This window comes from Sinocyclocheilus rhinocerous, unplaced genomic scaffold (genome assembly GCF_001515625.1).
Source record: "Sinocyclocheilus rhinocerous isolate Xijiao unplaced genomic scaffold, SAMN03320098_v1.1 scaffold629, whole genome shotgun sequence".
NCBI classification, from domain to species: domain Eukaryota; kingdom Metazoa; phylum Chordata; class Actinopteri; order Cypriniformes; family Cyprinidae; genus Sinocyclocheilus; species Sinocyclocheilus rhinocerous.
Window position 1 is genome coordinate 434807 of NW_015652278.1, and position 12381 is coordinate 447187.

The window sequence follows — 12381 nt, forward strand, 5'->3', positions numbered from 1 at the left end:
TAAAAATATGTTATTAAATGTGGTATTTTCACATGCTTTCAGATGGAGCAGCATTTACTTCACAGAGCCGTAGTTCACTGAGAAGCTATGCAAACAGCTGTCATTATCGCAAACGATTTCTTCGATTTCCTAATCGCGCAATAAAATCGTCTGCGAATTTTTTTGCGTAACTTGTCAGTGAACTACGGCTATGTGTAGTCAATTCTGCTCCATCTGAAAGCACGTGATGATGACTTCCTGCTGATTACAGAACCGGCTTTACTAACAAAATGCGCATGACAATCACATTCGATTAATCGTGCAGCCCTAGATTACATACTAATACAGAATTTGTCCCTAAACTAAAGTTAACAATTTTAAATCATACTCACTCTTTTCAATATAATACAAGTGAATTAAGACTGACAACACTGAATATCTGTAATTTAAAAAAATATATGTCACACTGCACAACTAGGCCTATAAGTATAGAAACTGCGAGCAGCTGCAGTTGATTAAATATTATTAAATATAAAGTTAATATAAAATATATATATTTAGGATCATAACCAAAATAGACAAATGTATATTCCACCAGAGGAACCATGAATATGTCAGCAGAGTCTGAGCAAACAAAACAAAACAACGGAGCAATAAACTTTACAATACCAAATGCTTCTACATGTATTGTAAAGCCAGGATATGAACTCCTAACTCTTCCTCACAGAAGTCCAACAGTCAAATGCAATGCAAATGCACAGGAGGGCAGCTGACACGTGAAAACTCTCTTAATAATAACTCACCACTGTAGTACTGCAGCCATATGCTGCACTGTCAATATTTACAGCTGTTGCGTTTCAACCCGTTTGTCAAACTTTTGAGAAAAACACAAAGCTACTACCTGCAGTGTGTGTTTCATGCGCGTTCTCCAGAGGCGTTTCTGCATCAGAGTAGTCTTTAAACTGAATTTCCCTCACGGTAACAGGCCAGATTTTACCAGCGATCGCGTCTCTGAACGACTGAATATAATCCATCTTCAGATCTTCCCCAAAGCATAAACATTAAAAAGCAATAAAAACAACGTAATAACTCCTAGTTATTTGCCCAGGGGAGACCGTGAAACACGCGAGCAGAAGCAGGAACCGAAACTGACAGCAGCTGCTGAACTTTTTGGCCGTTTGTTGCGCTACATGATCTACGCAAGCAACGTGACGCGACGCGACCAAAACGCTCTCTTCTCTACACTGCAAGTGATGGAACGCTGACATAAACGAAGACTGTGATTGGTCGACTGGCTGCGACGTCAGGATTATACGCGCGACAGACGCGTCGCGTCGGTAGCCGTGTACAGTGAAACACACCTGAGGGGAAAACATTTATGAAGCAACATTTATTTGAAATATAACGCGCTGTTTGAAGTTAACGCCAAATTAATGTTTTGAAGTTTATGGCCAGTTATATTTACTGGCTAGTTTTGTGTTTGTAAAATCGTGCCTCAGACACTTTTAAATTGTGGTCACACAAAACACACCAGCAAACACTGCTATCACATGATCGCTAAAATAACAGTAAACCTTGAATTCAGAGGGGGGAAATTAGGCAAACATGCTGTAATTATGCAGAGAGTCTCAATTATATTTTAACTTGATGAAAACAGCTTGCAGGGAAAGCGATCAGTAGATCTCCACCTCCCCAACGACATCTATACAGCTCATCTGATGATATGAGAGCCACTGCTGATTGCAAAGATTGTTCAGTGTCTTTTTAATTCATCAAGTTAATTACATCCCAAGGGGTGACAAATGAAATGTGCCTCTCAGGCCAAATTTACACAGATCCCAAAATCCCCCAAAAAGTTCATGAGTGAAACTCCCTCTGCTGGTCTGCCATAATATTGTACACTGATAGATTTGTGCCATGTCAGCTGAGTTGGCAACAAATATGACATGCATAAATTAAATTGTTGTGTGAGTTACTCATCTGAGTAACATAGAAGCCTGAAAGTCCAGATGTCCACAGTCAAAACAGCTGTGTTTAGAGGAAAACTGAGCACAACGAAGGTGCATCTGATGGATGAAACAATAATCGTCCTGGATTGAGGATTAAAGTCAGCATCTCCCTTCTTCCTCCTCACCCTAACCTGGTATTTTATCATTTCTCTTATTGGTCATTTTAGTGCAGGAACTGTGGAGAAATTCACCCTATTACTGCTATTTTAGCAGTATATATGTTATTATAGTTCTCATTAATATTTTGAATTAGCTTTTATTTTTATATTTTCAGTTTTTATTTTATCTTAATTAATTAGTAATGTGTTACTAATTATTATTAGTAAAGGACAGTCCTTGTGCTGTAATTGCATGGAAGTTCAAAAACCAGCAGGTCATTAAATTATTTTGTATAAATAATGAGATGTTAAGGGCGTTCCAATCCTTCTTGTGCTGGGCTCAACACAGATACAGAAACATACTATTGATTCGAGGTTCTCCACAAGCTCAGTTGTAATTAAAGAACAGTTTAATTTGATCGGCCCTATTAAAAGATCCATCATTCTCATTACATAGAAGAGAAATAAAATAAGCCCTATTAGTTGAGTTAGATTAAAGCAGGGCTTCCCTCCCAACCAATATTCCTCTCTCCTCTCATTGCGCACAGTGATCATTGGACACCTTCTTCTATTTCAATTATCAGAATGGAAGAGAGTCTGGGGAAATAATAAGGAGCACAAAGAATTAGTTCATTTGTTCTCCATTAGATATTTATAGTGATTCATCAAATGTTCCAAACCAGAATGACTCAGGATTTTTCTACATATAAACACACAAATGCATCATCACTGCAACCAGTAACATTTTATACGTCCCTAATTATTGATTACGATCAACCAGGGTCTAAAATGAACACTTATGCAACACCAAATGCAAAAACAATTGCCTTTGATGAGTAAATTAAATGGAGTTCCTTTCCAATCTGCCTGTAACTTCATTAGGAACTGTAACATGAGGCTTAAATCGAATTGTAGAAACGTTCTGACCCTCGCTGATGTAAGAGACGTGCAAAGACATTCAAGACTCAAGCAGAAGCATCTTCTGCTTTTGTCAGGGGTCTTTTAGGACCGGCCTACTCATGTGGGCTTATGGAAGTAGGAGAAAGTCGACAAAAATTTGTCCTGGGCCCTGTGAATTTAAGCAGTTTTTGCTGTCACAGATTTAGAATATTTTCCACATTTTCGTTTCTTTTTGAAAGAAATTAATACTTTTATTCAACAAGGATGTTACATTGAAAAACGTGATAAAGACAAGATTAGAAAATATTTATATTTCAAATAAATGCTGTTCTTTTAAACGTTTTACTCATCAAAGAATCAGGAAAAAAGTATCACAAATTAAAAATAAATAAATAAATTAAGCAGCACAACTTTCCAACATTGATACTAAATCAGCATATTAGAATGATTTCTGAAGGATCATGTGACACCGAAGACTGGAGTAATGATGCTGAAAATTCAGCTTTGCATCACAGGAATAAATTGCATTTTTAAATATATTGAAATAGAAAACCATTATTTTAAATTGTAATAATATTTCACAATAATATGTTTTCTGTATTTTTGATCAAATAAATGCAGCCTTGATGAGCAGAAGAGACTTTAAGAAACATTAAAAATCTTACTGATCCCAAACTTTTGAACGGCAGTGTATAATATGTAAAATGTAAAAATATTTAAATATTTACTTATTTTGAAATAATAAATAATCTTTATTGAATCTATCTATCTATCTATCTATCTATCTATCTATCTATCATTTTAAAAATAATATAATTACACAATAAAATATATATTTGTGTTATTTGTTACATGTAAGTTTTATTATATTTTATTATATTAGTGTTAAAGAAGAGATAATATAGATGAAAATTAACTCGGCACCTGAACATTGAGTTTTTGCCTGTAGTATCTCAAGTAAAATGCTGTATGGAAACTTTGGTTCTGGACCAAATGAGAGCCATAATCCTTTTTCTTCAGTCAAGACGGATCTCATTACTAAACCATCACCAGAACTGCCATTTCCACATTGAATGTGTCCAGACACCACACACACACACACAGCACATCAACACAAGGATGAACATCTGCACATTACCCTGAGCCTCACAGTTTACAGGCCCAATTAGACAGACACAAATGGAGCAAAAACTCACTCCGGCTGGGCAGATACAGCTAATAGAGAAGGCAGTGAAGCTCTGCTGCTGTAATGAATGAGCACTAAATACAATCAGATTATGCCAGACAGACCATCTCCCGTACGACAGCTGTATTTGTGATAAACCATAAAGTGAAATGTTATTTATGACACAAAATGTGGTGCAGAGGAAGGAATCATAAAGAGATGGTGGATGTGGAGATAAAATCCCAGCGAATGGATGTATGACGTTTAATGCCCGAGACAGTCATTTCCTTCCATTTGATTTGTGTGGGATTTTTCTGGATGGTAAATTGCTTTCTACAATCGCAGTGCAGCTCCCTGGTGAGTATGAGAGCACTATGATTGAGATATTATAATAGGGTCTTGGTGTAAAACTCAAAAATGGAGATCGATTAATTTTAAAGAATCACTTCAAATAAATGATTCAATGCCAAAATAAAAAAAAAAACATACTAAATATTACTACTAAATATTATATTATCCAACATGATTTGAGAACATTTCCAAATGTAATATTATGCACCAGTGGAAACAAGAAAATCTGAATTTGTACAAAAAGTTCATATGGCCAATGTCATAAATTATCTTATTTAATAATTAAATATTTAAATGATTAATTTTTTCTGATTATTTCATGTAATAATGTTTCTTTTGTTGGAATTTCAAATTCCAAATTTAAAGTAATGTTAAAATTATAAATAAATAAAATAAATAAATTGTTATTGGTGCATCTAAATTATAATTAAAAAAAATCAATATTTATTGAGTTCATTTTGTGAAAAAAGTGAAAACTTGCTTTGATTATCTTTTAACAAGATTTTATTGTATTTTATATGCAGTAATATCCATTTGTCAGAAATTTGGTTCCTCTGATTGAGAGGAGGAAAAAAATCTAAATTTGTATTCATTTTAATCAAATGCATACATATTGAGATACATATTGAATATCACTACAAATAATATTGTTTTTTAGCAATATCGCCATGCCCTACAGTTTGTTGTTGTCAAACTCGCAGAAATCACACACACACCCCGAGGCACAGCATAGAGGTGGAGCGCTTAGCTTTCATGCAGGTGGATAATGTGCTGCTGGTCAGGTGTATGATTGCCTCAAAGACAAAAGTACTGCTTTCCCTCTCTGAGATGACAGCACCATGTAACAGATGATTATGCTGTCCAAACTGCACAGAAACTCATGAATATTCACAAGACAAATGCAAATGACTCAATCTGGCCTTAGAAGAATCTCAGAAAATGAATGAATCATTTCACCAAGGCATGAAAGTATAACAGTCCCTCAACTGATGCAATAAACCTCAACCAAAAACCACCTCCCCACTGATCTGAGTTTAGAAAGGTCTATTAGTTTGAATATGAGCAGTCATGAGAGGCCTGAGTCAGACCTTCCCATTAGCATTTTTAACGCTGTGCTATTTTACCTTTTCTGCTCAATTGAGCTCAGTGGTTGTTCAGTCATTGCTGTGAGAACCAGGGACTGCAATTATACACAGCATTCCTCAGAAACAAGTTTGACTGCATAGACGCACACGCCAACCAAACATCAGTTAGACTGTCACAACGGCAATCAATCAACTGCTAGATTCTTGTCACAGATCATTTTCTAGACTGTCATCACAGCAGCCAGTAGCTGGATTCAGCCAATCAACTGCTAGACCACTTCTCATTTACCTTATTTGGACAAAAATATCATGCTGAAACCTGTTTGCAAGCATAAACCATTTTTGCTGTTCTGTTTGGTAGGCCTAAATATTTACAATATATGCAAGAATATTTTATTGATGACATTAAAGGGGTCATATGATGCGATTTCAATTTTTCCTTTCTCTTTGAAGTGTTGCAAGCTCTTGCTGCCCGCCACCGCTCACTCTAGTTGCCGGCCTCCGCTCACTCTAGCCTGCCGTGTGTTTCGCTGTGAAAGCAAAACTACTTTGTTTGGCCTTCCAAAAGAGGACACGACTAGAAATCAGTGGTTAAGTTGTATTTACAACACTGTTCCAGAACACTTCAACCCAAATATTAATTTGTCGCTTTTCAGACTGATGAGCTTTGTAAAAATCGACGCGTTTGAGATAGGCGGTGCATAGAGGAGAAACAATAATGTACAGTATGTGGAAAATAATGTGTTTTTTTTTTACTTTAAACCGTATAAACACATTTCATTACACCAAATACACAAAATAATGTTCTTTTTTAGCAAGATCATATGACCCCTTTAAAAGAATTACATTTGTAATAATAAAAGTATTTTATTCACTTTATATTTGGTAAGTAAGCCAGTTTCACAATTTTATATTGACAAAAAAAAACCTATACTGTTAAAAAGTTTGGGGTAAGAAATCAGTTTTTGAAAGAAAAAAAAAAGATTTCTAAAGGATCATGTGACACTGAAGACGGGAGTAATGGCTGCTGAAAAATCAGCTTTGCATCACAGGAATAAATTACTATTACATTTTAATGTATTTTTGATCACACTGTAGTGTATATTATAAATATTTTACATATCACCTTAGTCTATCAAAAGAAGCAAAAATGCTGATAGAGTCTGATTTTCTTGAATCAGTTCGTTCATCATTTTAATAAATCAGTTCACTGCACAGTGATTAGCTTGCATCATTACTCAAAAGTGATCATCACTAAATCCATCTAAATTCGCTCACCAGTTGTCCTGCAACACAATACGTGATTTAAAATCACACAACCAAGGTTGAGAACCTCATCATGACAGCAAATCATTCACTACTAGACTCTCTAGTCACTGTCAGTCACACATACAGTCCCGTACAGGAGGGGGTGGCAAGCAGCTTTAACGCCAGGTATTTCCTGACGGCGTTTGTGGAGGAAAAATCCCTGTACAAAGAAAGAAAATCGCATCAGGAAGACAAAGCTATTTTTAGCAGATAAGCTTCTCGTCAAACTGAATTGTGTTCATTTTAGCATCAGGATTTTTTCAATCCCGCTCAGTTTTTTTTTTTCTGATGTTGATATGATTATGTCATATCTGTCCTGGTTACATAGCACAAAGGATTTCGCTTCAGAATCCACAGGAGGGTTTAGAATTGCGGGACACCTGAACAAACAGCCGACCCGCTGGGAAAAGCATTGCGATTCTGAAAAGTTGGGTTCTTCGCTCATCAACCTGGAATCAGAATATGCAGTTAGCCTGGTAATATGCATGAAATCTTGATTTGAAAATTGTCTCTTGAAATGGTTTCTTGCTCTTTCTGAAAATATACAGCAACTCTGAGTCCTTTACTACTGTAATAACACACGACTGCACTGATCTGATCCACATCACAGCCCAACTGCGCACTGCATGGGGTCTGATTTAGTGTTCCACCACTAGAGGACTGCAGCCTCCACAGACAGAAGGTTTAAAGATTAGGAAGCCCTGCAATTCTCAATTAAAGGGATAGTTCACCCAAAAATGAAAATTTGATGTTTATCTGCCTACCCCCAGGGCATCGAAGATGTAGGTGACTTTGTTTCTTCAGTAGAACACAAACGGAGATTTTTAAGACAAACCGTTGCAGTCTATCAGTCCTATAATGGAAGTGAATGGGAATCACGGCTTTGAGAGTAAAACAAAAACATACACAAACAAAACCAAATTAAACCCTGCGGCTCGTGATGATACATTGATGTGTAAAGACACAAAACGATCGGTCTGTGCAAGAAACTGAACAGTATTTATATAGTTTTTTACCTCTGATTTTCACAGCAATGTCTGAACTGCCCTGAGCGCATTCGCATCTTCCTCTTCAGCCTGTGCGTGAGGCGTCTTTTTCTTCTTCTTGCTTTACGGCGGATCGCAGACTTATAAGTACATTACCGCCACCTATCTCTCAAATGGACCACTGACACTCTTTCTACAATCTCAATTGGGAGTGTCAATGGTCCGTTTGAGAGATAGGTAATGCACTTATAAGTCTGCGATCCGCCGTAATGCAAAAAGAAGAAGACGCCTCACACGCAGGCTGAAGAAGAAGACGCGAACGTGCTCAGGACAGTTCAGACATTGCGGTGAAAACCAGAGGTAAAAAACTATATAAATACTGTCCAGTTTCTTGCACAGACCGATCGTTTTGTGCCTTTTCACATCAATGTATTATCACGAGCCGCAGGGTTTAATTTGGTTTTGTTTGTGTAGGTTTTATGATTCTCAAAGCCGTGATTCCCATCCACTGACATTATAGGACTGACAGACTGCAACGGTTTGACTTAAAAATCTCTGTTTGCGTTCTACTGAAGAAACAAAGTCACCTACATCTTGGATGCCCTGGTGGCAAGCAGATAAACATCAATTTTTCATTTTTGGGTGAACTATCCCTTTAAGGTGGTGTCGCACTAGCTAGCTCAAAACTAATTGGCTGAAAATTTGGCTGGGTCAAAGGAGGTCTATAATACCCGGAGAAAGCTAACCATTAGCATTCCAATTCATGTCAATGGCAGTACCCATACAACAAAAAATCATACATTTTTGTCCAAAATATATTTGAAAGTAAACTTAATGTTTTTTTTCTTCTTCAAACTGAAAATATATTTAATTTAAACCTGATCTTAAATGCTGAAATATATATTATATTTATTCTATTCTATTCTAAATATGTATTCCTAAAAATATAAAATATTTGTAAAAATGTACTTTGGACAATATTAAAAATACATAAATGTCAGAAAACATATGAGAAAACATAAGTAACTCTAACTTATTGAATATATATTTACAAAATGTATTTTAAAATCTATAATTTTAACATAATTTTTGAATATTTTAAAATATATTTTGAACAATACTGAAAAGATAAAAAAAAAAGTCCAAAAATATAAGGAAATATAAATAACTAAAACGTATTGAATTTATTGTTATGTAAATGTATTTTAAAATCTATATTTGCAACAGTTTTGGCAATTTTTGTTATATTCTGAAATATATTTAAAATATATATTTTGAACAAAATTGAAAATACCTAAAGCGATAAGTAACAAACTTATCGAAAGCATATTTATGTAATATATTTTAAAATGTATATTTGCAACATGGTTTTGACCATTTTTGTTATATTTTGAAATATATTGAAAATATATACTTTGGACAAATACTGAAAATGTAATATTTTAATTAAAATATAAGGAAATATAAATATAAGGAAGTAAAAGCTTACTGAAAGTAAACAAAAAAAAATCTATATTTGCAATAGATTGTGTATATTTTCAAATCTATTTAAAAGTCCAAAAATATAAGGAAATATAAATAACTAAAACGTATTGAATTTATTGTTATGTAAATGTATTTTAAAATCTATATTTGCAACAGTTTTGGCAATTTTTGTTATATTCTGAAATATATTTAAAATATATATTTTGAACAAATACTGAAAATGTAATATTTTAATTAAAATATAAGGAAATATAAATATAAGGAAGTAAAAGCTTACTGAAAGTAAACAAAAAAAAATCTATATTTGCAATAGATTGTGTATATTTTCAAATCTATTTAAAACTATATCTGAAATCATCATCTTTGAAATTGTGAGCTGAAACAGCTGAGCAGAAAAGAAGAGAGAAATGCACATGCATCCTTACCTGACCATCAGACCATCAGCACTAGCATCTTTATCTGGCCAATTTATTAAAACAATAAAGCCTGAGCTTCACTCTGTTGTCTGTTGGGTGGTCAAGTAATAACCCAGCATGCCGTGAGAGCAACACAGAGATCAGGCTGATGTAAACAAAACACGTTCAATCTTAAGCTAACCGCTGTGTCAATATCTTCTCCTGAACAGGGGAAATTAATTGCTTTCCCTTTCAGAAGGACATGCTCATATTTTTCATTATTATGTTAAGCGCTGACGCATGTATTATAATGGCCTAACGCCTGTCTCCTTTCATTCCTGTGCTGATGAAGAGAAAAGAAACGGGCCAGTGCCTGTGATTGAGAGGATGGAGGTGGATGCTGGCGGTGAGAGGCTCAGGGTGGCAGAGGGTAATCAAGACAATGAGGCCACAATCACAAAGTAAGATGTGCCAGTGTGATTGGCACTGCGAGAAGAGAAACATCTGAAGATGATGAGGAGATCTCAGATTTCACAGGCAAAGCAGGAGAGGAAAGACACCATATGATGACTGACTCTTCAGCTGATTTGGTCTAGAAGATCTTCCACTGCTTTAAATGGCTCATATTATGGAAAAGGTTGTTTTTTTAAATATAACATTTGATTTAGCATTTAGCGCTAAATTGTAACATATTTAGAGATTCAGCATGTACAGATGCATCATCCAATATACAGGTGCATCTCAATAAATTAGAATGTCGTGGAAAAGTTCATTTATTTCAGTAATTCAACTCAAATTGTGAAACTCGTGTATTAAATAAATTCAATGCACACAGACTGGAAATAAATGGAAACATTTTCTAATTTAGTTCTTATAACAAATTGAAAATCATGAAAGGAGGGAATTTTCTTCTAATACTAGGTAAGATGATGAAAACTTATCTCTGATATAATTTTGATAATTATTTTTTAAGTAAAGCAAAAGTCAAATATTCTATTTAAATTTTTTTAAATATTTTAATTTGACTTTGCCATTTACTTGTATATAAAATAAATTAAAAATTGTAAAGAAATAATGAAAAACAAATGAATGAATAAATAATGAAAATAGCAAGTAAATAAATAAATGTTAAACAAATCAAATAACAGAAGCTCAGTCATGGAAACACATCTGAATTACAATAATATAATTAAATGAATTACACATTATATTTATATATTATAAAATATAATGTGTATAATTGGGTCTATATTTTTAACTAACCTAATATTAGCCTGAAAAACATATAAAAAACATAATAAAAACAACAGCAACAAAAGGGCTTCTGTTCCAATTCTAACAGCATCCTAATCCAAGGGTCTAACTTTACTTTTCACCTCAAAATAAAACAATATTTTGCTACCACACAAATTTAAAATAATGTTCACATGCATAAAATAAATTCACAGATCACCATTATCCAATGGCAAAAAATGTTAACATAGATTAACCTCAAAACTGATCAAATCCGTTAAATTCACTGTCATTTTTTACAGTGTAGAGTTGAGTTCAAGTTTGATTTAAGCTCTTTTGGGGAAAAAAAGATAGAAAGGTGAAGAAAACAATAATCTAGTAATTCAAGATTCAGTCCAAGAAAGTACTGTAACATGCACACAGGTAACATACACAGGTGCAGAAATCTGTCTGACGTGACCATTTACAGTAAATGCACAAGGAAACTAAAACAAATATCAGCCGTTATGAGGACTGGCAGATTTTATATTTCACAGCGAGGGGTTCAATCGATTGGATGGCAGAACAACGGGAGGGAAAACTGCTTACTCCTCATTTAAAATCTGCTTAATCAATAATGACCGATAAAATCCATCCCTGGCCAGCTTACTGCACATGAGCTGAGATCAGAAGAGGGACAGAGGCAGAACTCAGACCCTGATAGATAAATTGCTCAAATCAAGAGGAGGAGGCCCTGCTGAGAGAGAGAGAGGCACGATTATACAGCACGGGTTATAAATCCAGCAGCACCAATCCTTCCGAGGGGAATGCAGCAGTAAATTCAGCCCTGGATGCAGAAGCACCTCCAGGAAAGCAAACTTTCATTTTTGCGTTTTCATTCCACCCCACGGCCTAATCCATGAATCTTTGGGCCTTCATCTGGAGAAGTACTGTGACTGCCAGTCTAGTTAGATGTAGAGAGAAGTGAGAGCAGGGGAGGAACTAACCAAAAGTACCATGATGCTATTAACTTAAAGGGGTCCGATTATGCTTTTTCACTTTTTAAATTTTAGTCAGTGTGTAGTGTGTATGTTTGGGCATAAAAAAGATCTAGAAAGTTACAAATCTCAAAGTCCACTCCAAAGGGAGATATTTAGTTTTTTAAAAATCCCTTTTCAAGAACTACAACGAACGGCTCGTTTGGACTACAGCGTTTGTTTTCCGGGCTTTGTGACATCACAAAGCGGCTCATTAGAATTTCATTACAAATAATTCCCGCCTACAGAAATTCGAATGGATGGGGGGTGGGGAGGGGCGAGGTTGTGGTTAGACCGCTTGGTTGAGTGAGTGCATCAGACGAGACAACGAAGAAGAAGTGCTGCTGCAGAGTTAGTGCATCAGAGAAAAC

The 12381-nt window shown here is 35.0% G+C and overlaps 1 protein-coding gene across 7 annotated transcripts in view; it reads right to left on the reverse strand.

Moving 5' to 3' along the window:
• Positions 1-12381, reverse strand: part of LOC107714343 (oxidation resistance protein 1-like) — a 173381-nt gene that overhangs the window by 79366 nt on the left and 81634 nt on the right. The window contains exon 1 of one of the 7 annotated variants that reach the window (XM_016520168.1): positions 881-1151. The exons of the other annotated variants lie outside the window; for them this stretch is intronic. Within the exon in view, the coding sequence (XP_016375654.1) occupies positions 881-1013 (133 nt within the window). The 5' untranslated portion in view covers positions 1014-1151. Of the gene's footprint in view, positions 1-880; positions 1152-12381 lie in introns of those variants that run through there. 7 annotated transcript variants of the gene reach the window in all.